Source organism: Odontesthes bonariensis, chromosome 3, assembly GCF_027942865.1.
Source record: "Odontesthes bonariensis isolate fOdoBon6 chromosome 3, fOdoBon6.hap1, whole genome shotgun sequence".
Taxonomy (NCBI): Eukaryota; Metazoa; Chordata; class Actinopteri; order Atheriniformes; family Atherinopsidae; genus Odontesthes; species Odontesthes bonariensis.
In genome coordinates, this window is record NC_134508.1 from 13627337 (window position 1) to 13650515 (window position 23179).

The window sequence follows — 23179 nt, forward strand, 5'->3', positions numbered from 1 at the left end:
CAAAAAGACAGGGAGGTGCATTTTAGGCACCTGGCCGCTAGGTGGCAGTAACTGCTCATGCGTTTGTTGTACTAACAAAATCCCAGCGGTAGTTGATTTCGACTTCGTGTCTTTGCTTAATTTCCGTTGGTGTACCACAAAAAAAAAAAAAAAAAAAAAAATTGACTATTGCCCAATACTGCCTTCACTGAAAACATCCTGTAGACATACAGTGACCGTAGGAATACAGTGCGGCATTAGAAAAGCAGTTATAAACGTGACATACATGGAATGCATCCATTGTTTTCGAGCTTTTAACATGTCACGATTGGTCTCATACAAGCCTTTGACAAATGCATTTTAAAGAACAGTGCACAACATGGCATTCTGAGTTTACAGTACATTTATTGTGAATCAAATGTAAAATATGAAGAAAGTAAAAAAAAAAAAAGGCCCACAACTCAGAAAGCTAACAAATTAATTTTCAGAATACATGTGCATGTTTTTGTGTTAACATTCATTCAAGCATTACCAACATACATAAATCATATATTAAGGATCTGTTCTTACGCTGAAAATCCCCCCCAAACCCTTCATAGACATAATACGTCCTTCAACGTCTACAGATGTACAGGTGCAGTACCACACACACACCTTGCTACTCCTATCACTAAATCTGACGAGAGTTCATGTTTGGCGATTGTTCTATTTTTCAGCTTAACATACAGAATAACATTGGACGTTAGTGGTGCACAAAAGACAATATGACTGTCATTAAAATCATTAAAAAATAAATAAAAAAACAACAACCAGATGGTCAATTCTTATGGTATATTAAACCGAGGAATGATTCTTCACTTAAAGTTGCAAAAAATATGCTGAAAAAATTAATTTAATTTAATCTTTATAGTACATCTCAAATCTTTCAATAGGGGCTGGACCCGATGAGTATTCATTCATCAAGAGACAATATTACTGGCTACAGTAGCACCACTGGCATCTAAACATATACTGTAAGCACACGCTTGCATATATGTCTTATCACACAGCGCACACAGACATACACTAGACAAAGCACACGGTGAGTGTGAATTTGGTATGTACTAGTCAATTTTTTTGGCTTGGATGTGCTATGTCAGGTGTATGCAGTATTACTATGACTAATTGAGGGAGTCCTGCTTGTGACTTAATTCAAACTTCATGCTACAGCACACTAGAAGATTCATATAGATCCACAGTGTGATCATAAGGAAAGATTATCAGAAAGTTAAAATAAAATTAAACACACCATTAGCAGTCTCCTCAGCATCAACAATAATGATACTGATTTAAGAATCTCCCTTACTTTTCCTGAAGCTTTATGTTCTGTTACATTCCCATACAGTTTGACCACTGAGACAAGATTATTGCTTCAGACACCAGCAAACATCTTGGTATCATTTTATGACATCCTCTAAGAAAGAAAGTGTAAAAATCATAGTCAGGCTCATGCCCTGTTGACCCAAGACCAATTGAAGATAATGGGAATAAAAAGAAGAGCATTGTTCAGAGTGATGAGCTAAAATCGCAATTCTGAGGTTGCCATTTTGCTTCTTCAGCTGCTTATCAAGTGCTCCAGTTTTGGATTGACGAAGGAAAAGCCAGCGAAAGCATTCTGGTCCATGGAGTCAATGAGATTTTTGTCAGCATGGGAGAGGCGTGGCTTCTCATTGAGGAACTCACGATCAAAGTTGCTGCAGTCACCGGGGGATTTCTGTGTAGGAGGAGGTCAGGAAATTCAGTTAAGATTCAAGTAACTTCCAGTGTTGGAGTAATCAGTATCCATGATAAATACAATCATATCCAAACAAAAGGAGGTACAGGTGTCATGTAGTGGGAACAAAAAAAAAAAAGATTTTAAAATCTCAGGCTCTTACCACTTTAGGCTTGAAAGGGGGGTCGATTCGTCTCTGCTCCAGTTCTGTCCAGTTGATGGCTTTGAAGAAGGTCTGGGCACGGATGTCACCCACCACGCCCAACCTGCGAATGGGCTCTCGCTCAAACAACTGAAAGGCAGACGGGAAACAACTAATTTAATTAAAGAAACAACACAAGAGAAGCCCATGCAACATTGGTGCGCTTAAAGTCTAATCATTCACCTGCTCAAGCAGAGTCTTGGACTCCTTGGTGATCCATCGAGGGTAGTGAGGGACATCTGACCTGATGGATTCAAACAACTCGTCCTCATCGTCACCTTGGAATGGTGACTGACCAATCAGCATCTCATACACTAGCACACCAAATGACCACCAGTCCACCGAGAATGTGTACTTTTGTCCAAGCAGGATCTAAGGTGAAAGACAATTCATCAAGATCAGAGATGTGTAAGAAGAACAAGGACACGTGACGTCAAGGGGTATCTTGCTCTTCACTAGTACTGTGGGGAGAGGTGAGTACAGTAACAATTGTTCTGGTTAGATGCTGTCATGCGTCCTAATAACCACCAGGGGGCACAAGGACAGATTTAGGGATTTTGAGAAAGAAAAAGGTATGCACAACTTTTAGGTAGAAGTAATATATCAAATCACAAACTGTGACATTAACCAGGCCTTTAAACCAACCTCAGGTGCAATATAGTCTGGTGTCCCACAAAATGTGTTGGCTCTGTTATCTGTAGAAATATTCTCTTTACACATGCCAAAGTCTGCTATCTTTACGTGTCCATCCATGTCCAGCAACACGTTGTCCAGCTTTAAATCTCTACAGACAGAATTAGAAATAAATATTGTAGTGAGTTTAATCAGCAGCAATGCAAAATAAAATAAAATCATTTTCCAGTCTGCTATGTTACAGTGGAAGGTTGAAAACAGACATTACAGACAGTAGTGCAGAGAAATTGCTGGGTCTTACCTGTAGACAACTCCTTTTGAGTGAAGGAACTGCAGTCCCACTACGATCTCAGCAGCATAGAAACTAAAGAATTAAACAGTTTCACTATGATGAAAATCAAATGTTCCAGAGTTTGTGGAAACTGCTGTTACACCCAAAGCTCTTCACATTGCATCCCCGTGTACTCACGTGGCTCTGTTGATATCGAAGCGGCCTTTGCTTTGAATGTGAAACATCAAGTCGCCTCCATTCAGGTACTCCATTACAAAGAAGAGGTGCTCCTGTGCAAACAACACATAATGTCAGCTCACTGTCAGACACAAACGAGACCATGGAGCGTGTGCGAATGAGACATTCAGATAAAGCAAGTATGGGTTTTAATAAACAGCTTGGAACTGTCCCTCTCACTACTAAAGCCTGAGTTTATTCCCAATTAGAGGACATGCTCCAGTATATTCTACTCGTAGAGATGTACAGTATGTGTGTGCTTACTTTAGACTGGAATGTGGAGTAGAGATGAGTGAGAAACGGGTTCTGGCAGGCGAGGGCCAGGACTCTCTTCTCTACCATGGTGCACTCAACGTCGTCCTCCATGAGAACTACTTCCTTTTTCAGAGCCTTCACAGCAAAGTACTGACCATGTCCCTTCAGCTCTGCCAGGAATACCTGGACGTGTCAGAACCAATGTGATTATACAAGATTACCAATGTTAGAGTATCTCAGTGTGAACACATGATTGAGCTCAATACAGTGCTGCCATGATTAAATGTTTTCCTCATCTAATCCGGCATCTATCATGGCAGATGAACTGGTAAGTTTGTTTGTCATCTGAAAATTGTCATTCAATCTAACCAAGTTGTGAGGAGGTCTGTGACATACTGTACTTTGATGAGAGAGTAAACTAAGAAACAGCATGGTAATGGAAGCATTTATTTCTAGAAAACAAGTGCCTCCACGGTTACTTTTGACATGCGATATATCCACAGAACATTCACATATGGAAATTGTGTCTTGAATTTAATGTTAAATTAAGGGAAATACATGTGGATGAAAACCACTGGGCATACCTTGCCAAAGCTGCCTTTTCCCAGCACCTTGTGGAAGGTCAGGTGGTTGAGGGTGAGGTGCACCCTGGGAGCTGGAACTACAACCGAGGAAGGTGTTACGCCGTTGTCGTCGTCACCAGCTGTAAACAGAACATTTTCTGGCTTACATAAATATGCAAACTTGGATGCAAAATCCCATGCAAACTCGCATAACGAAGGACTGGAAGTCAAGATTTCAAAAACTTGATAAAATACTGATAAAGAATCTGACATCTTACCATGTTTTTGGATGTCTTGATAGATCCCAATATCTGCTGCATTGGAGTCATCAGATTTCTTCATAGATTTCTAGGGTAAGAAAAAAAACAGGCTGAAGTGGATTTTCAACATTCATTATCACATTTTTTTTCTAAAAACATATTTATTTTATTGAGTGAAAAAAGACAAAGCCCACTATTGTACCAACCTGGGAGACCTGAGACAAAGCTTCTGCCAGTAGTTTCTGGTTGATTCCGCACAGATTGGCCACTTTTGATTGGCAGTTACTATGGACGTTCATGGCACAGTCTACTCAGCAGTATGAAGAACGTAGTGGCCAAGTGGAGATGGGGAATGCATTGAAAGACAAAATTTTAGAAGCACAGCAGAAGGCAGGAGAAAGCCAAATAAAGATAACATTTGATACAAATCCAAGTGAAAACAAAGAACTTATTAGATTCACCTCCACATTTAAGGCCCTGCTTGTAGAGACCCCACAGCAGACTGCCACAGTGGTCACAGAATGTTGGGCTCTTGTAGTTGTAGGTCTTGAAGCGATGAGGCATATCAATCTTGAAACGCTCCTTCTGGAACTACAAACACACAGGAATCCGTTATCCATCCATCCATCCATCCATCCATCCATCCATCTTCCGCTGGTCCGGGGATCGGGTCGCGGGGGCAGCAGCTTGAGCAAAGAGACCCAGACGTCCCTGTCCCCGGCCACTTCCTCCAGCTCTTCTGGGGGGACCCCGAGGCGTTCCCAGGCCAGCCGAGAGACATAGTCTCTCCAACGTGTCCTGGGTCTTCCCCGGGGCCTCCTCCCAGTGGGACGGGCCCGGAACACCTCACCGGGGAGGCGTCCAGGAGGCATTCTCACCAGATGCCCGAGCCACCTCATCTGACTCCTCTCGATGCGGAGGAGCAGCGGTTCTACTCCGAGCCCCTCCCGGATGACCGAGCTTCTCACCCTATCTCTAAGGGAGAGCCCAGACACCCTGCGGAGGAAACTCATTTCGGCCGCTTGTATTCGCGATCTCAGTCCGTTATATCCCACAAAATAGTTATAGCTGCTTTTGTGTAGAAGAGTTTAAGTGAATTTGCACAGGCAATAATTGAGCACACATTTTCACAGAATCAATTAACACATAATCTAATGGAAGAACAATTTCTTGACTGTGCATAATTTATAAAATACAAGAGTGTATGCAATGTCATTCTTAAACCACAGCGAGAAAATAGATGGCAACAATAGCCAGTATTCGTGAAACCAAACGGCCTTCACTGTCAATGCCAGATCCGAGGTTGACAATCTGCATTCATGCTGGAAAACATTAACTTTGCTCACCATAGTGTCACGACTGTTGGCCGCTGTTCCAGTGCACCTGCCAATTATTTTTTCGATGCATCTCTTGTGGATCGCTGCGTTGCATTCTGAGTGAAGCAAACGGTGAGATACTGTGTTAACTCTGACGTGAGGGTGCAATCAAGTTACAAATGTGCAAACCGATAAACAGTGTTAAAAAATTCTGTTGAAATTGAAGAACCGCTCACGTCTGCACTTGTAACCTTGCTTGTTGAGTCCCCTACATGAGAGAAAAGGAAGAGCAAAGAAAAGTTCAATGACGCTCATGAGGCATTAAAAAAAACTAAAATGAAGAAATTTTCCTCTACTGACATTATATTGGAGTTAAGCACCCAAAACAACTTCCAAACTTCAATTTTGTTAATGGCAGTGACATATCTTTGTTAGCATGGAGATACATTTCTGTATAAAAGAGCCCCCTTTATGCAACAGTTTCCATAATACATGTAGTCGGTGGTTTCACACTTACTATAGGCAAAACTGGAAGAGATTTTCTTCAACTTAGAATGAAACTAGGTAGTTAGAACACTCGGAGTCATGTTCTTATGCAAAGGCTAAAGAAAACATCAGATTTCCTCCCGCCTGTGTCTAAAAGATCAGACGAATGCTGCAGTTTGGAGAAATAGGGAAGAGCTTGGCTCCCAGACTGATCTACCTTCCAGATTTGGAATATGACAACAGCCTAGTGGGTTTTTCCTTCACAGCCAGTCATTCTCACAACAGCACTCCTGCACTTGTCACTTGATGCACTACACAGTATTACTGAGAAACAAGGACTGAGAAAAATGACCTGCCTCTTGATAGATTACGCCAAAATTGCTCAGACTCAGACATATGTCCATAGTCTCTCCAGGAGATTTAAAAAGACAGTTAAACATACAGAAAGTTAAAGTATTTGTCATCCTAAATCACAAAAGTATGCTAAATGTTTCGTGACATGACAGTGACTGAAGGGTGGCATCTTACCAGACAAACTCTCTGCAGACGGAGCAGAAGGTTGGCTGGCCAAAGAAGGTGGCAGAGAACTCGTGGGCCTTAATGCAGTGAACCTTTGGCTGCTTGAACGCTCCTCTCCTCCTGTTGAGGGTCATGACTCCATCTTCAGGAGCAGCCTTCACTGATTGCTGGCCTGCCACTGAGGAGAGTAATCAATTTATAAATCAAGTAAATGCATTTCCTTTCTCATCTACAGGTTGGAACATGCTTGTCAAACAGCATCACAGTGAGGTCCAACATCTCCAAATCAACTTTTCACTGATTTCGAGTGATGCAGTGGGGTGGAAGTCTTTTTCTTGATCGTTTACCTCTTTTTTGTTTGTTTTCAATCGATATCACTTGTCTATCTGTTGACTAACATTAAATATAGTGCAGTAAGATATACTTCTGTATATTGGAAACATTGGTATGATTGCCTCCTAAAAGATTAGGAGTGTTTTTATTATTATTTTTATTTTTTTATGAATGTTCTTTTTATGTACTTTTATAATTGATTGTTTTTGTGATCTGGACTACGAGTCTTTAATAAACCTATCTATCTTTCTATCTAATTTGGATGTGGGCATTATCATAATCAGTCTCCAGCTATACAAGCCAAGTCAGCATTACGAGTTGGAGGAAGACGCTTATGCTAAATGGAGACAAAACACTGAAAGAACCTTCTTCCAAGTCAAAACGGTGGGGGTCAAAAGTCAATCAGAGAAGACAGCGGACGAGGTGTGAGAGCAGTAAACAACGAAGACGGAAACAGTGAAAAGATCAGAGGTTAGGCGGGTGGATGGGAGGAGAGCGGGGGACGGACACTCAAACAAGGAGGGACCTTAAAGAGCCAACTGATAGATGGGGAAAACTAGGAAGAGTGATGAGGTAAGGGAGATAAACTAATTTCCAAGCAGCTGTTCTACAAAGAGATGTTCATGTTTGGGTAGGGCAAAGCCAGGCAAAGGAAGTCGGAGGGAGAGAGAAAGAAAGACAGACGGGGGAGGTAGACTTTGTTTTGGGCTGTTCACACATGCCTAAAAATACTCTGGGCTTCTTTTCAGAAAACCTGTAGAGTGTGTAGGAGGGAACTGATGGCACATGGGCCTCTTTTATAATAGTGATCCCCAATTGTGCTACACCCACACGGAAATTCCCACTGAACAAAAAAAGAAAAAAAAAAAAAAAAGAGTTTATCACCAGGTCCCTTTTTCCTCAGCCTCAGTTTTAGGTTTACTTCCCTGCTTTAGTTGCTAAGCTGACATCTGAAATAGCCAGCTAGTGTTGCTTAACCTCTGCTTTTAACAGCTGAAGCAAAATCAAGTAGATTGTTTTGAGTGGTTAAAAACACTGATACAAATCCCTGGAATGTGTTGTGAAATTCAAATGGGGAACAGTGTGCCGTCGAAAAACTCAAATGTATTTATACAAAAAAGAAAAAAGTATATCCCTGTTATTCCACATTTACCTTTAACGTAGTCCACAGGTATCTTAGACTCTTCAATAACAAGAGAGAAAAAAAAAAAATCTTATAAACTCTGACCCAAATCTTCATGAACTCAGTGTTATATTGTTTATGAAAAAGAAATGGTATTAAAACCTCGACGCAAATGTTAAAACAAAAATATCCAATTCTATGGGCTACACATTCATTACAGCCAGCCTTCTGGCCAAACTCCCAAAAACACATAGCCACATCTGAAGTCAGCAGATAATCCCAATGTGACATATGAAACTAGCAAGCAAACTATGCAGGTCCAGATAATGTCAGCTTCACAATCTGGATGCATGTCAAACCATAGACATTATAATCATTTATTATATGTCTATGTGTCAAACTGTGGGAGCGAGTACAAAATAAATACCTCAACAAGGATGCATTTCTGCCAATAGGGGGCAATATACAGCATCACTGGGGGAGACAGTGGGACCTAATGTGAGAGTGAGGGGGTGAGAAGAGGGAACAGGGGGGGGGTTCCTACAAACACCCCCGTCTCACTGACCACCACTCCCTGGTGGTCTAGTGGTTAGGATTCGGCGCTCTCACCGCCGCGGCCCGGGTTCGATTCCCGGTCAGGGAACATATATTTTTCAAAACCTTCAATTGTTTTTTTTATTTATGACGTGGAAAATCGTGTTCACCATAAGTCAAAGTTGGAGCTACTTTAACTATTTTACAAAAGTGACTGCACTCCTCTCATTTTTTTTTTAAATGGGATGCACACACGAGAAAAAGGTTTTCTAACATACAGAAATACCAGAACCCAAAGCTGAAGACAGTTGTATGGTTGCATGCAGAAGATTCTAGGCCCCTGACAGTATAATTAGATCTAATCAAACTCTTATAGTGACACGTAAGTAATAGATACTGATGGTCTGCTCTGGTGAGCGCGCATGGTTGTGTGTCTCGATTTGTCTCTGTGTGGCCCTGTGATAGATTGGTGAGTCAGCCAATGACAGCTGGGATAGGCTCCTTCCAACCCTGGAAGAGTAGAAAATCAATACTGATTTGAAACCTGGCCTTTTGTTGCACAAGCTGTACCTGTATCGCTGTCCTCCAAGAAAAACTGCACAGCCATCTGAACCCTCCCTGAGGGATGAAGTTCTACCCAGAACTCAGTACCGCCATTGGTTTTAGACTTCTTACAGCGTTCTGCTAGCGTAGACACACCCATAGTGGCCTTGGCCAATGGCTCCTCGGTGCTCTGCATAAGGACCACTTCTAGGACACGCCCCTCGTTGATGTGAGCATCAAAAGTGGACCTCCATGAGGGGTACATGGTGGGCTTCCTCTGAACCAAAGTCTTTCCTCGCTCTGTAAAAGAACATCGAGATTATCATTGGAAATCAAAATGATCTGTCTTTTACTTTTTCCTGCTTCAGGAGAGTTCCAGTACAGGAATGGCTGCAGCACAAGGCCCCAGAAGCTGTTGTCGAGTCAATTTGCTGATGAAGTTCTGAACTAAGATGGTGACTGTTAAGGCCATTCAACCTAAAACGTGTTCCTGCTTACTGCGTGACTCCCCCGGGTCTATAAATGTACACATATTCTGTACATACCTGTGTTGACAGACTCTTTTATCCTTATGGCACATATGGGAGGTTCCTTCAGTGGCGACAGGGCACCCGCATCATAAGTATTGAGGGCGATACGCAGGAAGGGTGCCATGGTGACCACTCACCCAGGACTCCTACAAAAACACACACAGGCAGTTAAGATATATCACACACAGACACACACCCCTCCTATTTGCATTGTGCAAGTTCGGCAGTTAAAACGAGAAGGAAGAGTGTCTATAGCAGTCAATGTCCTCAAATGTGAACCACAAAGGAAGTAGAGGCTTACAACCCAGTACACAAGTTTGGAAACTACCCTCCAGTATTTTACAAGATGACTGGGCACACATGAGCAGAATGAAACCGAAAATCAATAAGAATAAATTTCCAATTTAAACTCAAATTTTTTAAGGTATTTGTCCACATATTGATGGCAACCAATGGCAGTGCTGAATGCATTAGATATTGTTGATTTTCAGATTCTGAATAAAACTAGATTTTAGAATTTAATAAAGAAATGTGAAAAAAAATGTTTCCCGGCTTGAATCAACCTTGCTTTACTGAGGCTAAACTGCTTCACAAACAGTTTTATTGAGTATTGCTTTCAGTGAGTTTTGCACACTTCCTCTCGAACCTTGTGGGGTAGTCTTTCCACTGTCCTTCATCCGAAAAGCTGAACTGATATCAGGTTTTTACAATGCATTTGGAGACCACAATTAGAGTTGCTGAGTTTAAGAGTAAACCGCTGTGTTCATAAATGTTTTCCACAAAAACTTAAATTAACATTTTGTTTACAAGTTATACATTAATAATACAGCAAGCCTTACGTGCATGCATTAAACCGTAGAAATAATGTTAACTGTGCTTTTCAAAACAAGAAAACTTCAAAGTCAGGCTGTGAACATTAACCATAAACAAAGCTGCTTCACAGTAACAGCTCTGCACTTGTGTTTTAAGCTATAGGATACAATGTTCTCCAATAGTAAATCGTTTTGCTTTCATAAACAATGCCAAAATTACAGACAATTCTCTTCAAGGGGCCTTTTAATAACAACACTTTACAATTTTGTAGATTTAGAGGGCAGCCAGTCAACCTTAATGTATATTTAAAAGTGTTATAATGCTGAATGAACCTTCCATGTCATCAAGGCTGTTTTACTCCAAGGCAGTCACACAGATGCTCGTTGCATGACCCAAAGCACATTACCCCTCATCCTAATTCCCAGATCATCCACTAAATCCTGCAGAATTCCACCAAGAATTTCAAAATGGTACTTTTTGTGCTTTTGTGAACATTTATACAGACATGGAGCTTTGTTCCAAAAAGCAAATGCAGAGATGTCCCAACAGGAATTTGAGGCGAATAGCATCCCGTCTGAACCGCAGAATGATATCTCGCCACTTGTTTCTAATGATGTCATCCTTCATAAATGCAGCAGCTCTGCTTGTGTTCATGACATTTCTCACCATGATGATTGTCATGCAATACAAGAATCTAAATGACTGAACTACAACGTGCTGTGATATGTACACGTATGCTGCTCAGCCAACAAAAGTTAAACTCTACGCTATTTTAAGCTCGGGCTGGATCTACATCTCATTTCGATACGCTGAGGTGAGATGAACCATTGAGTGGAAAATTTTTTTAGCACAGTGGAGTAAAGAAAGACAGATAGATTAATACTTTATTGATCACGAAGGGAATTGTGGAGCAATTTTAGTGCAAATGGAGAACTATTATCAGTACAAAATGTTATTGTACACACACTGACCACATCTGAGGTGCAAATACGAGTCATTGTACAACTGTGTGGTGCAGTAACTTATGCTTTATAAACCGACTTACTCACAAGATCTGCAGTGTGCAGGGGGCAGTGATTCCCTACGGGAGCAGGCTATGAGTGAGCAAATGAACAACAGTGACGTCTCAGTAGTTGTCAGCAAGGTGCTCATTATGTAGAGGGCTTAACGACCAACTACTTTAATAGTGCTAACAGTCCAGCGTTACTCAATAACCAGTAAATATATTACAGCACACAGCACACAAGCCTTAAGCAACGTCAATGTTTAGCTTCTTTCCCACCATGTGATATCTTTAGAGACACTGATCTAAATAATCCTAAACAAAAGGCTTTTTCAGAGTGATCCAAAGTCAAGTCAGGTGGGCTGACACACACACACACACACACACACACACACACAGAAAAATAAGAATCAAAGTCATATAGGCTCAGATGCGTGGAAGCATTCACAAAATATATATTGAGAAAATGTATTTCCACTTTCAGACACGTCACACATGCATTCTCTTGTGGACACCAACATACCCATTACACAGAAAAGAGTGCCTTGTTTCCCCAGAGAGAGTGGAAAAAATGAGCGCATGAATTTGGGGAAGGGGTGGGTAGAGGAAAAGGGCAGGAGAGAGGAAAAGAAAAAAAAAATATTGACTACTGACTGGAGGGCAGGCCAGAGGACATGAGGGGAAACCAGATTTACTTTCATGAAATCCAGCGACAATGAAATCAACTACCGAGAGGAAAGACGGTGTTTGTATCCATGTCCTCAGGGAGCATTTTACTAAATGGACTGAAAATGTTCATTAAATGCACAGTAAAGCTGGTTTGGCCTCCAGCGTTGGGTGTCTGCGTTAACATACAAAAAGATAAAAAAAATAATCTGTTGATTGAAAAAAGGTCAGAGTATGCAGAAGAAAGTACAAGTTGTGTTTAACTAGGACATACCATTAAATGCCACTTAACTTAAAAAGATCTCATCTTTCACAGGATCTATGATCAAATTTAAGGAGTGCCAGTCCTTTAATAATATGCTCTGTGCACAGCTGACAAAACGAAAAGAGAAATCTATTCATTTAGGACAAATACAAAAAGATAATCCCTAGAACAATTAATCAATTCATGAACAGGACAGGGAAAAATAAAATCTTTGCGACCTCAGATAGCCCTGCATTAAAAACAGGCATCACTTTTCAACCAAATGGGCTCACAAACGCCTCTGAAAACCAAGGTCAGTGGCCATGAAAATATGTATAAAAAGCTTTCCAACCTATTCAGCATTTGAATTGTTGTTTCCTTGTGCAACCTTTAAAAATATGTAATTAACTGCATAACAAATCATTGCCTTATACTTTTATTGACCTTTCACACAGCGTCTCAGCTTTTTGAAAGGGAGGTCTGTGAGTAATGACGTGAAAAACACCTTTCAGTGCTTGCTTTAAAAACAACGCCTTAAGAGACAAAGACATGGATGACTGTCGACAAAAGATGGGCTGTCATTAAAGTCGGTCTAAGTGATGCACCACAAACAAGTCACAGGGTTTGTAGGAGATATTCTGAAGCAGTGATCAAACAGGTCTAGCAGGCTGAGGATCTTATCCATGTCAGCCTTCTATCAGCACATCTGTGAAGGACACGTCATGAAAGAGAATAGGACTTTGAGAATTCAAACAGAGTGCAATGTTTTCGAGACCATTACTGCCGTCACTTTAGGTTCTGATAGTTGCTTGAAGTAGAACCAAATGCAGAGCAGGCATTAAAACACAGTAAAGGGATTATTCATTTTTGATGAATCAATTATTTAATGGGGACTTCAGGGTATAAGGATTTGTATACTTTTCCCAAGCTGTTTGGCATGAAAATGCTTTTTCTTCAGTAAACCCTGTGAGCCAGACAAATACTGTCAGAGGTCTATTTTTATTGTCGTACTTGCGCTCCTGGAACAGAAATTCTCCAGTTCCAGTCAGTCAGCATGAAACAAAAAAATTCCAGACTGAAAGACTGGGTGGAACTTTCTGCCATTGTACTACACTGGTTTGAACCCTATCTAAAAGAGGCAAGAGACAACTTTGGGTCTATAGATAATCACACCAATCCAAAAAAGCATGTTGGGTTCCACGGGATTCAATTCTGGGGCCTATTTTATGCAACGTTAAACGTTCCCACTGGCTCAGATCGTGCAAAGCAACAAAATATGCTACCACAGAGGTGTGGGCAACACTTTAATCTACATTATCATATTGTCAGGGGTTTAGAACCCCTTGCCAAAAAAGTGCCTCAAAAAAAATAAACACCTGGATGTTCTATAGAATTTCTTCTAATCAAAGACAAAACGTGCCTATAATGGCTTCCTGTCCATCAAAGAATCAATTTTAAAATACTTGTATTGGCTTAAAGAGCTTTAAATGGTTTGGGCCCAGAATACATCTCAGATCCTCTCGTAAGTCATGAATCTTCAAGACATCAGGAACAGGTTTGCTCTAAACACGGAGAGGCTGCTTTCAGTTTTCATGCACCGCATATATGAAACAAAAAAAGATCAACTCTTGCTTCTTTTAATTCTAACCTTTAACATTTTCCTGTTTACCACTTCATTTCATTTATTGATTTCATTGAACGACTTTGATTAATGACTTTCACTGCACCACACTTTGTTGGTGTTTTTTGCTGTAAATTTAGTTTGAATGCTTTTATGTTCTATGTAAAGCACTTTGAAGTAGTTGAAGTAACTACTTTCCTAGTAGTTGAATTGTGCTGTAGAAATAAATTTGCCTTGCCTAATGACCCTGAAGGTATCTCACTTGAATACAGTGCCACCATTGTCAAAGTCATGTGTGCTTTTCCTTCAGTAATAAATCAAAATGTGGGCAGACAAGGGCTATAATCCCTCGATTTAACTTTGATAGATAGACATATTTGATCATGTCACTAACAGAAACAAAAAATGTAAAAAAAAAAAACAAAAAAAAAAAAACAAAGAAAGAAAGACGTCACCATTGAATCGAATAAAAAGGGTGAAATTGGTATGTTGGAGGCAAACTTGTAAAAGTGGTAAATAATGTCTGCTGAGGTGAGGGAACACAACCTTGAGCAATTAAAAACCGGTCCGACCGAAGGAACACAAAAGTAAAAGGTGAAAAGTAGGACACCTGTATTCAAAATATCAGTCAAGCCAATCTACCTAAATTCGAAATCTGCACGACTGAAAAAACAGCTGAGGTAACATCATACAAGCGACTATAGAGAGCGTCAGGTTTAGATATTACTTGTGCACTGCAAATGGGTGCTGCATAATCTGAAAACAATATCAAGAAATATTCTTGCGGGATACATAAAGAGAGAAAATATTTCCTGTGATTGCACTCTACATAACACACACACACAAACCTGTCCTTCCTGCTTGTCCTCATTCTAGAATTACTTAAAGAGACTGAAGTGGGCAAATAATGAAAGGGAATAGAGGTGTGACGCATCGCAAAATAAGAGAGAAGACCCACGAGATAATCAAAACAGATTAGCCTGTGGGACCTGGGGACGGTTGATGGCTGAGCACATTACAGCTGAACAAACACTTCACACAAGTATTTGAAAAAGGAATAAGCATGACTAGAGCCAGTCCAAAGCTAATAACAGGTGTGCGAGGTTGAGCATGTGCGTCTGCGCCACGAAACATCGCTCTATGAAAGTAGAAAAAAATAAAAAGAATTCTCTCTCTCCCAACACTGGAAATCAAATAGTTGTCGTGGAAAAGATGTCCCTGACTGTGATGCTAACATTTAATATTAGGACAGGGGTACCACTTCACATAAACCTTGAAAACACGTTGAATGATGACTTATTCCTGAATCGTCGTGCCACACAATTTAATAAAAGGCTGAATGCTAAAAATCAATAAGAGATGAGTGTTAGTGAATCAACCTTTTTTTTTTTTGCACTAGTAGCTAAACCTCAACGCTTATGAAGCAAAACAAACACATTTTCAACTAGTACGTTACCAAAACTAAAAACAATGACCTACGCTACATGTATGCAAAATAGACCAGATCAAGTCATTTGTGGTCGAGATTTTTCAATCAACATGTAAACCACACTTATTGATGTTGTTAGCTATTATGAAATTCCAAGGACTAGTGATTAAAAAAAAATGAATAAATAAATTTAAATGTCAAGTTTCCAACGATTGCAAAATCTGCAGCTGTGGGAAAGTGAGTGCTCTCTGCAAATATAAAGAGACTAAATCTAAAACTTATTTGAGGTGAGGGAGCTTCTGAAACCTGTTAATGACTTGGTTTTGCTTTTCACAAATCCATCACAATAAAAACATGAAATTCTCACAAAACTTACTTTAATCCGCATATCTTTCACTGAGGCATGCATTATTGCCACAATAACACTGTCTCGGTCAAAAGCCCATAAGTGTACTTATGCGCACACACACTAATAACCTCCAACAAAAGAAGCCTTTAATGAATTTCAGTGGAGACTGGCATGAAGGAATCAAAGCCTGCCTTTCTTTCTCTAACCAAGGTTAATATCCAAACAGCCCCTGCCCAAATGCTCTCTCCCTCTCTAAAAACACACAGAATACACACAGAGTGACCAGGGTATTTTCAGACAGGAAGGAAAAGTCAGCATGATAGCAAAAGATGTGCTGCTAAAAGGTTACATCACTGTTATTTCTTTCGGTAGTGCAAACTTGTAATTTCTTAAATCGTTTCCCGCTAGTTTCTGAGAACCACTGAGCTCTTTGGCACAACGTCAAACCTGCTGTACCACCATGGAAAGAATCCTGCCACTGTGTGCGAGACCGCACGTCTATGTTTTCTCGACATGCATTAAAACCGGTATCCATTTCTGCCTCCCTTACAGTTCACAAAAGCTTAGTTAACCGGACAGAATAGCATCTGAGCAAGGAGAACCAAGCAAGATATCAGGCTGTGATGTGAGTCGGTGTGTGTGGGAAGGAAAGACAGGCAGTGAGAGTCCAAGCGCATGTAATGAGCCAAACTATGATGACCAGGAGCTGCTTTTCCACATTCCTGCCAGACACAGTATGTGCGGTGAGATATGTACAGTAAACACACTTGTATGTCTATTGTTATGAGCAAGAATCATACTAAGAAGAACCGAGTCTTGCGTGTCGTTACAGGAGTTTGAAGAGATGCACTGCACAAAACACGCTTTTCCTTTAATCAAAAGCACCAAATTCCTCATCAGAACTGACATAGTCTCAATGACTCCAACATACTGTCGTGCCACTTTTCCTATTAAAAAGGTCACGTGGAAAAAGATGTGGTTTTTGAGTCGGAAACCAAATCACCGTTTGTGATTTGTAATGCTTTTTGATCACACGTCACGTTCTACAGTAAGAGGTCAGCGTATCACGGCGTTATTTAAAGAGAGTAGGCTATGCAACTTTGGGCATATTTTTGCCTGTCAAAATAGCCATGGTTGGATTAAAACTTCAGGGCAGGGTGTCATCTGTCAAGAAAATACATTGTAAAACATGACAAAAGAAGAACACTTGTAGTAATAACAAGCAACATGTCATAGGGCAGCTGCGGGTCATCCGACAGAGCAAACTTATGTCAAAGAGTGTACGGCAGAATCCAAAAGAGCTGTAAGAAAGTGAGAATGTGACTAGTGCTGTGAATTAATCACGAAATCATGAAAAGCACTACGTCATGGTATTCATGTGCCATTTTGTGCGTTTGGCTGTTTATTAAAAGTGGTTCTATAATCAGCTCCAAGAGACCAGTTTCTGGTGTTAACTAATCAAGCACAACCATCGATTTTACAATGTATCTAAATAAATTGTTGACCATTCCTAAGTGCAAATCCAGTTTGTGTGGGTTTGTCTTTGTGTTGCGCTATCATAAGATCGGCACTGCATGGGCAGCTCCTCAAAGAGCAGATGTCACTACTGTGCCCTCCAAGCATGCCATGAGCCAATATTGACACACCAGTAAGTGTGGCCAGATGTCTGGAGATAATGTTACCTGTGCTCACAAAGCTGTGCTGCCTCCGCAAGACAGACTCTTGCCACAAAGGCAGAATGGCACGGGAGTGTGTCACAAGACTTTTGCAAGCAGGGGAAGGAACATGTCAAAGTAAGGTAATGTGTTAAGTGTAACTGGTGAGCGAACGAGTCATAAGCTCCTGCAGATTCAGTTGGCCGAGAGACGGCAAAGCACGGCAACCCTCACACAGCTCGGTTACCAACCCTCATCACCACCTATTTGTTATTGAAGCTCTAAAAAACACATGTAAAACCCAACAACAACTAGGTTTTTGTGGCAATGAAATTACGTTGCATGCCTTTAAAAAGACTAAAAGCAGTTCTTATTGCTATCATGGGGAATCTTTGATATCACTCACAGACTCGTGGACTTTGGTCTCAGCTCAGAACAACAGAAACCATCTCCAGTCCAAGTGAAACTACAGTGAGCAGTAAGGGCTGATGCACCTGTCCAAACCCCATGTGAAAACAGAAGATAGACTTTGATGAAAAATGTATTCAAAATGTTATGAAATACATACCGAATTCACTGTCTATATGAAGCAGCTTGATTACTTACAAAGAATGCACTGAAACTTACAGGAACAACATCAGCAATTCATCCATAAATAATAACAATAATAACAAAAGAGCTCTGAATATAATCATGCTATATCAATATCATACCAGTTCGAAATATCTGTGTAGCTTTCACAGTGATACACATTTTAAGACGTTTCTTTAGTGCCTGCCCTCAGTTTTAAGCTACTAATCTTATAGGAAGGGCTTCGAAAACCCATACAGCCCTTTTTTCAGGGGTTTTGGCTGGCTCAGCTATTCCACCACATGGGTTACAACACTTCAGAGAAATGCACGCGCGGGGCTACGTTGGGTGTCGTCAACCTGCAACACTGAAGCAGAGCTCATAGTAATAAGCAGCCCTCACCAACATAACCAGAACAGCGCGATTAGCCCTCTTTTCATCACTAAACCCAGACAGTCCAACTACCTACTGTCAACCGAGGTTTTGCAGTCAAGCTTCGCTCCACTCCGAAGCAAAGCAACAACCAGAACGGACAAACACGGGCGAGTTGTGACACAAGTGAAGCTTGCTGTCCCAAATGTCTAACACCGACCTCCAAGTTTTGTTTTGTTTTTTTTTTCCAAAAGCGATAACGTGTGGCTGCTTTACTTAAGTCTGAAACTTACCTGTTTTATGTAACGTGTGGTCTCTGTCGCGAGTCTAGTAAAGGAAATCGAGTCTCTCTTCGACTTTGAGGTCTTAATTGGGTTTTGAGGAAGTGCTGCTGTCGCCTGCTGCTCATCCAGGCGCGCGCCGCATTCTGCCTGCCAGATTGCGTTTCGCCTCTACAGAGGACAGCGCAGGGGGAGTGAACATGTGACGTCAACCAGGTAAATTTCCCAAGACAAGCACCCAAATACCCAAATACAAACAGATGCAATCAATGAGTTGTTCGGTCGCTTAATGTCAGGCTGAACCATCTGGGTAACTGGACTGGCAACGTTCAAAACTTGATTCAACGCGATTAAAAACTGGCCTTTCTCTCTGCATCATGAGTGTGTTTGCCTCGTCACACCTTGACCTGAGCCCTACAGCAACATAGTGGCTTTCAAAGTAAAACAAGGAAGTGAACAAAGAGTTTGGTGGTTGCATGCGGAGTTTTAGGTCACTCAAGGAAGCCAAAAAAGAACTGAATTTGAGTCGGAAGAAGCAAACCAGAAAAGTTAAGGCTTTGTGTATGCACAGATTATCCCAATAGCCATGAATTTCCATATAGGCTCTGCTCACGTCACATCCATGTTATTTTTCTAAAGCCCGCACTAGGCACGTTGATCATGTGGCGTTGAGTCATCAGCCCCCACCCACCAAAACTGTTTGGCTGTAAGAGAATAGACTGCCTGCCTTTGCTCCCTAAGGAGCTATTTATAGCTCCAAAAACAGGGATAAAAATGACGTACAGAATTAGTAATGAGGGCTGAATGCTGACGGAGATCCAACAGAATCATGGTTTCTCACCAACACCGCAATTATTCTGAGATCGGGATTAAGTGAAGCAGAAGGGCAGCTGCCATGGACAAAAGAACTACCTCACAGTAACAAAGACTTTGAAATGTTGGACAGAAATTAGCAGCAAAGCATTGTTGGCTTTAAGTCTCTTTCAACTTCAATTTGATGCTGACGATAAACGGTTCTTTCCTCCTTGGGCACTGTTGCCTCATTAATGAAACCAATGAAACAAACAAACAAAAAAATCCTACAACAGGAACATATGACTCTTTCACTTCTTTGAAATGTACATATTTTCACCTATGACTTCATGCTGCAGCAGTAGTTATAAAAAGAAAATTCCCCCAATTATCACAGACTTGGTCAGCCATTCCTGCCCATCCCCTCTCATCAAATGAACCTGCCGCCTGCTGTCTTAAATCATATGGTTTGTTCGTGGGGGGTGGGAGAGACCTCCCTGTGGTTTCTATACCCAAGCATTCGGAATTAACAGGAACTACTTTAAATTTGGGAAGTAAGAATTTTTTCCTTCAACGCCTGCAAGCCAGAAAAAAAAAAGCAACATTTTGCCATCACCACCTTCTGAAGGAAGAAAGGCAGGTTAGAGAGGTGCATTGTTTTCTGATGTCACCCTCTACGTGATGGTAATCTGTCATGGAAACAACTGGAATTACAGTAAAGGAAAATTACCTCTTGCAGTTTTAAAGTTTAAAATAGAAACACCTTTGTTGGCTGTAGGATTTCATCTTTGACGTTTTACCAGTTTGTGCACTTCAAGAGGAATAAATATTTCTTCATGTCATGCCATCCCTATGAGAAGCATACAATGACTCAGCATAAGAGAACTTGCTCAGGCTTCATATCTTCTTTGCGAGTTGGAATTGTATCTGGGCTGGGGACCCAGCCGGTTCTTTCTGCGATGGCCTTTTCTTTCATTCCAGCAGTGCCAGGGCAAACATCACAGTCAGTAATGAGACGAACAGACAAGTATCACAACTATCAGGAACAGACAATACTATCAGTTCTCTACCCAGTGTCTCTTGGTTTTTCACATGTTTAGGCTGGTACCTCATTGGTTGTAGGCAAGAGAAGTTCAACTCTTGCTTCATCTAGTTGGCTGTGAGGTTAACCAGATCTGCTTGTACAGAAACCTAGACATGGCAACACAAAGACGGTGAAACATTTCATTAGAGCATGGGGTGTGGCTAACCTGTCTATTACGTAATTGTGTGCTAAAGGAAACATAGTTCCTTTTCGTTTCCAGTATCCAGAAGATGTAAGAAGAATACACTTCAATCTGATGCCTTTTACTTTGCCTACTACTGTAGTTATTCATTTTACTTAGTTATATTCTAAACAGTTTTTGCCTGCACAAGATTAGACTTTTAGCAATGAATTACAGACACTCATATTCAACTCCTGACTCAGTATTGGCCTTGATATGGGTTAGAAACCTGCAGTTGTATGTAGGGAGAAACTGTCCTTCTGCCATCTTTAGAGGTCCTTTTCTTACCATAGTGGAACGACAGAAACTGAATGATATTTGTTTCCTGCCTTCTAATGGGAAGGTTTTCTGAATTTGTTTCCTTGTGTGTGAAAAACTGCAGGAAGGAGCAGAGTGTGGAGGTGTGGAACAAGATGTCCAGGCGCTTGGAGGAAATGAACAATTTTCTATGCTGTCAAAGCTGTTCTCACTTCTGTCTTTCTTTTGTTACTTCAAGTAAAGTATTGGGTCGCTGACACTCCTGGGATCACGTATCTAGAGCAACCCTAATCTTTCTATTTTCTGTTCTGCCTACTTTCTGGCTAACATGCTATCCCTTCATCTTAACTAAAAAGAAAGAAATGATCTTTTGATCTAAATCTCTGCTTGCATTAACACTGCCTTTAGATAATATTCTTCTGTTTACTTGCTTCCTGAACATTTTGTTACAGAATGTTTTAGATTTATCAGTGAGCAAGTGAAACGGCTGCACTGAATCCTGAGCCTGGTCATGAATAAAAGCCTCTTATTTTTTTCTATCCTTTAGTAACATTAATACTGCAGATGCTGAAACACAAAGAGGCAAAAATGCTTTGTGCTGTTTCTTTCTCTTTAAATAGTCAAGCCAACCACTGCTTTCCTTGCGTCTGAAATGTTGTCTGACTTGTTGCTGTTTCTTTGGTATGACTAATTAACATATCTCAGACGGCTTGTATTGCCCAGAAGTCTGGCTGACGCTTGAAAGGAAAAAATATGGAGAAAAAAGGAAAGGGTCTGATTCTGATCTGTACTGGGAGCGGTGTACTCTATATTTGGCCAAAATATCTGCAACAAGGAAACAGTTCAAACTAATGGTGTGTAATCCCCTTGGGCTAAAAGAGAAAAAAAAGTCCCATTAATTCGAGCTAAAAAGTGTGTATCTCCCATGGGTCAATCAATCAAGTAAAAATGATAAAATGTAATATTGTCACATTCTGATTGCAACTGCTTACCATAAAGGTTTTTACAAAAACTGTTATATGCTCTTTTGTGGTGACACCTTTGTTCTTTGAAATCATAAATGCCCTGATACTAACAAGAGTTGTGACAAAAGAGCTGTGTTAAAAGGTTACCTTTAACAATTAGTTTACTTACAGGTGGTTTTCATATGTGTAGGAAATACAAAATGTGTGTTTTGGAGAATAAAGGAGGCGCTACATTACTTACACGAAATCTTATGTAATTATTTTATATCAATAATGGGGGAAAAGGATGTATGCAAGTATGAATTCAAGTTTTAGACCTGTTTCAATCGATATCAGTCTTATTTGAAACAAACATTCCTTTAAAGTAAAACATTCTCCACACATGTTGTTTGATCAGGCCTGGTGGAGGATCTTCGGTTTTCAGCTGGTGTGTGAGGACAGTTCAGAATAGGTCTACTGCTGCACCCTGCTGGATGACAGAAATACTTACCTAGCTTGCCTTTGCCTGTACCAGACAATAGAAACAAAGGGAAACAGATGGTGTTTATCACAAAGTAAATTCATTCAATACAGTCACTCTCGATTCTGTTAGAGGGGAGTGTGTTGTTTCACGAAACTGCATTCTATTTTAATAATCTTGCACCATGGTGGAGTGGTAATGATTATGAAAGAGCTTGTGTTACTGAACTCTGGCAGTTATGAATCCCTTTAAAAACTCATCTGTGTTTCTCAGAACTGTTCATTTCAAAGTGTTTGCAACAAAAATAACAAAGAAAATGGAAAAAAAACCTTCATGATTTTAAGATGGCTAGGTGCTGACTCACCCATTTCCTCAAACAAATGAACGAATGGGGACCTATGAATATGCTAATCGACCTCGCCCACATTTGCCAGCAGCTGACACTTGCCTTTCACCTGGTTACTTCAGCTCCTCTTTCCACTCAGTGCCCTGTTTAGTACATCTGGTATTCGGGTAATTCCGCCGTAAATATTTGAAGCAGAGAACAACTCTCAAGATGAGGAAGTTGAATTAAATGGTATGGAGGTATCAAAGTCATGAGTACACTTTCTTTTGGCTTTCAACAGTATTAGAAAGCCTCTGCTTGCTGCTGAGAGCTCAGCTCACATTTCCCAGCTCATTTAGCGACTAACTTTTCTGTCGCAGAGGTCCCAGCTTCTGCAAGCTTAACCAGCTCACGTCTGAGAATATAAGTGGTGTTCTACAGATAAAAGGTAGAAATCCTCAGCCATGGCACTGATTACTGATTCTGCAGATGATGTGATTTGTAACACATACATAACCCCTTCCACACATGTTAATGAGGTTAAGACTTGACTTTTAGAAAAGAGGGACTTTAA

The 23179-nt window shown here is 40.7% G+C and overlaps 1 protein-coding gene and 1 non-coding gene across 2 annotated transcripts; one reads left to right on the forward strand and one right to left on the reverse strand.

The window, feature by feature from the left end:
* Window positions 1–364: 364 nt before the first annotated feature.
* On the reverse strand, window positions 365–18717 carry prkcdb (protein kinase C, delta b). Its single transcript, XM_075460403.1, has 17 exons — window positions 18553–18717; window positions 9553–9683; window positions 9035–9307; window positions 6484–6652; window positions 5706–5737; window positions 5500–5585; window positions 4615–4744; window positions 4360–4460; window positions 4172–4241; window positions 3915–4033; window positions 3340–3513; window positions 3037–3128; window positions 2869–2931; window positions 2580–2718; window positions 2118–2306; window positions 1896–2024; window positions 365–1732 (listed from the first exon to the last, which is right to left on the reverse strand). The coding sequence occupies exons 2-17, from the start codon at window positions 9659–9661 to the stop codon at window positions 1574–1576; spliced, it is 2034 nt and encodes a 677-aa protein (XP_075316518.1). The 5' UTR covers window positions 9662–9683; window positions 18553–18717; the 3' UTR covers window positions 365–1573.
* trnae-cuc (transfer RNA glutamic acid (anticodon CUC)) lies at window positions 8502–8573 on the forward strand. The gene has a single exon. It is a non-coding gene; the product is annotated as a tRNA-Glu (tRNA).
* Window positions 18718–23179: the final 4462 nt, after the last annotated feature.